The sequence below is a fragment of the Notothenia coriiceps genome, unplaced genomic scaffold (genome assembly GCF_000735185.1).
Source record: "Notothenia coriiceps isolate Sejong01 unplaced genomic scaffold, NC01 NC01_scaffold00035240, whole genome shotgun sequence".
Classification (NCBI taxonomy): domain Eukaryota; kingdom Metazoa; phylum Chordata; class Actinopteri; order Perciformes; family Nototheniidae; genus Notothenia; species Notothenia coriiceps.
The window spans coordinates 1-3,148 of record NW_011367941.1 but is presented as its reverse complement, the minus strand read 5'-3'; the positions used below and the strand labels follow the sequence as shown (position 1 = coordinate 3,148).

General features: G+C 41.1%; 1 protein-coding gene across 1 annotated transcript; it reads right to left on the bottom strand.

The window, feature by feature from the left end:
* Positions 1 to 737: 737 nt before the first annotated feature.
* Positions 738 to 2,287, bottom strand: LOC104962669 (tankyrase-1-like; the record flags this gene model as incomplete). The annotated part of the gene is made up of 3 exons (XM_010791122.1): positions 738 to 957; positions 1,740 to 1,905; positions 2,142 to 2,287. Coding segments are annotated over 3 exons (532 nt in total), but the record flags the coding sequence as incomplete, so codon positions are not given.
* Between the last annotated feature and the right edge of the window lie 861 nt (positions 2,288 to 3,148).

The following is a 3,148-nucleotide window of genomic DNA, read 5'->3' as shown; positions in this document are numbered from 1 at the left end:
TTAAATACCTGTACTTTCTACTTCTTACATGTTGAACCCAAATACCTGTACTTTCTACTTCTTACATGTTGAACACAAATACCTGTACTTTCTACTTCTTACATGTTGAACACAAATACCTGTACTTTCTACTTCTTACATGTTGAACTCTAATACCTGTACTTTCTACTTCTTACATGTTGAACCCAAATACCTGTACTTTCTACTTCTTACATGTTGAACTCAAATACCTGTACTTTCTACTTCTTACATGTTGAACTCAAATACCTGTACTTTCTACTTCTCTCATTTTCCAAACAGGCTGGTTCCTTTAGTCTGAATGTGTGTTTGGTGGCGTGATCATTATTATTTAGAGTCATTGCGTGCCTATTGATTTGAACACGATCCGTGTATCCATCATTTCCTGGTCTTCTCTAAAGAAGAGGGACCAATGAAAACGTTGTCATGTTGCCGTTGGTCACCATGGAAACATTCATGAGCTAACAATGACATTATTGTTCTATTAATATAAAGGGAGGTCAGGTACTCTTTAAAACAGCTGCTAGTTATGGGTACTTTTTACTGAAGTACATTTCAAAGCCTCTTTACTTTGACTTGAGTAAAGAAGTTTAGTCAGTACTTCTACTTTCACCAGAGTATTTTTAAACATGAGTATCTGTACTTCTACTTGAGTAAAGGATGTGTGCACTTTGCCCTCTCTGCTAGTAAGGTAAAACCCAATAAAAGGCTCTCAGTACCTGCGAGGTGCAGCGGGGTGGAGTTGCGTCCCTGTGTGTCTCTGCAGTTGATGTTTTCGGGGGAGCAGAGTTTCTGGACCCTTGCCAGGCAGCCCTTCTTGGCGGCGTCCAGCAGAGCGGCGTCTCCCCTCAGGAGGTCCTGGATGTCCGTGTCTCCGTCCTTCACCATGTCCAGAGGCATGTTGCCGTCGCGGTTCTTCTTGGACGGGTCGGCTCCGTGCTGTGGGGAAAGGACAGGATTATTGAACAGCATACAGTTATTCTATCGGCATGTATCAAAGGTTGGTAAACAAATCTTCACTTTATAGAAAAATAGGCAGAGTAACAATGTGAATACTGCTTAACGAAAGGATTATAGATTTAATAATAATTATTTAAATAATTGTATGTAAATGTTTAGTACAGTAGTAGTCTACTTTCTAGGAGTGTGATCCTGGAAATGTTGAGTAGACAGAAGTTTTATGATAGATATGTTTAGTAGGGGTCACCAGCACATAGAAACATAACGATGCTAACTTGCACATTTGGCATAAGATGCATTAATAAGCATATGCAGACATTAGCTTAAAATGAATTGGCACATTTTGGTTTGGTTTTTTGGGTTATTGGGGATGTTGAATCAATTTCTGATATGTTTTGGATTGAACATGGCAGTTTTGAATCTCTTACAACTTCAAAATCAATCCAAAATTCATCAAATCCGTCCACCAGGAGAACAAATATGGCCGCTTTCTGGTAAAAACCGCTTTGATCCAGAAAATGTCAGAAATGTTTACTTTACAAATCGCATCTTGACATTTATATTTTTTAATTACTTTCTATTCACCAGTCAACCAAAGAGTGAGCCACAAAGGAAGGGAAACAAACAAACAAACAAACAAATGGACATCTTGTCTCTTGATAATGCTTTTTGGAGATGTAAGTGGCTTCACAGGTCAAAGTGAAGCATTTCCCCACAGGGTCATCATCACAACGTAGTGGGGCGATAGAGAGGATCCTCACTTTGAGCAGCAGTTTGCAGATCTCATATTTGCCCTTGGCTGCAGCCTCGTGGAGCGGGGTGAACTTCCAGAGGTCGGCCACGTTCACCGAGGCTCCGTGTCTGACCAGCAGCTCGGCCACCTCATAGTGTCCGTAGGAGCAGGCGTTGTGGAGAGGAACCAGACCGCTGCAGGAGGAGGAAACACACAGTGAGAATATCCACACCAGAAGCACGGCGTGTGAGTGTTAGAACAATCTCCCTCGTCCCCGGCTTGAGCTTCAACATCAGGATCCATGTATTTGTGATCCCAGAATGGAAGTAGTCATCACATACAGAGCATCAACTAGTTCCTGAATGTTCCCAACAGTTACCCAGACAAAGCTGTGTGTATTGGCGTCTAAATAATCTCTGAAAGCGCTCACCCCTTGTCTTTGGCGTGCACGTCGGCTCCGTGGTGCAACAGATACTCGACGACAGCCACTCGGTTGTACCCGGCTGCGAAGTGCAGAGGAGTCGAGTGACGGCCCTCCAGATCACGGCAGTTCACGTTCTGAGGCGTGCACAGTTGCTGCCAAACACACAAACAATATCATTATTATTAGCAACTCAAATGAGAGGTTTAAAAACAGGTTTATAAGACAATAAAAACAAGGCCTTGGCTGTAAATCTGTTGTGTAATACCACTGCTTATGTGCCATCATATACACTATATTTGTAGAAGTAATTAAAAACGTGTTAATGCTACTCTCTCCTTCATTCCTTGTATATCTTCACTTACTTTTTTAAATGCTACTACTACCCAATTCTTACCATGGATGTGTAATAAGTAAGGGATAATGCGCTTATCACATGGCCACATTCTCAACAAAGTAACGTTATGACTCCCACTATTAATTGAAATGCTTTTATGGATTTAGAAAATGATTTTATTGATTTAAAAAATAGTTGTATAACTAAGAAAATAAACAGGGCTTTCAACAAAAAGCTTGTTCAATGTACTGCCAGGTGACCAAATACACAGTATATCTGCACTTGCATAGCATATGTGGTATGTATTGATTTAAATTGACATGCATCCGCTAAAGAAAAATAGTCCGTTGTTACTGTTTGAACTAACGTAGCAACGGCAGGAACTGCTTCGATAGCGTTTTTGAGGAGCTTTTTGATTACAGATTTGAAAACATCGCTGCTTGCTTTAAAAGTAGCACAATTCATTATGTCAAACCTTGGAAAGTATCTAGATATCCCTGCCCTAATGCCAAAGTAACTGCACACTGAATATGTGTCGCCGTTTGATGTCTATGTCTGGACCGTTGCGTAAAAGGAGGGTTTCTGCCCCGTTACTTCTCCGCTGTTTTCTTGTCGCTCTTGTCTTGTCAGTTAGAGAAGCAAACTTTTCGGCCAAACTGTATACGGTTAAATCGAACGG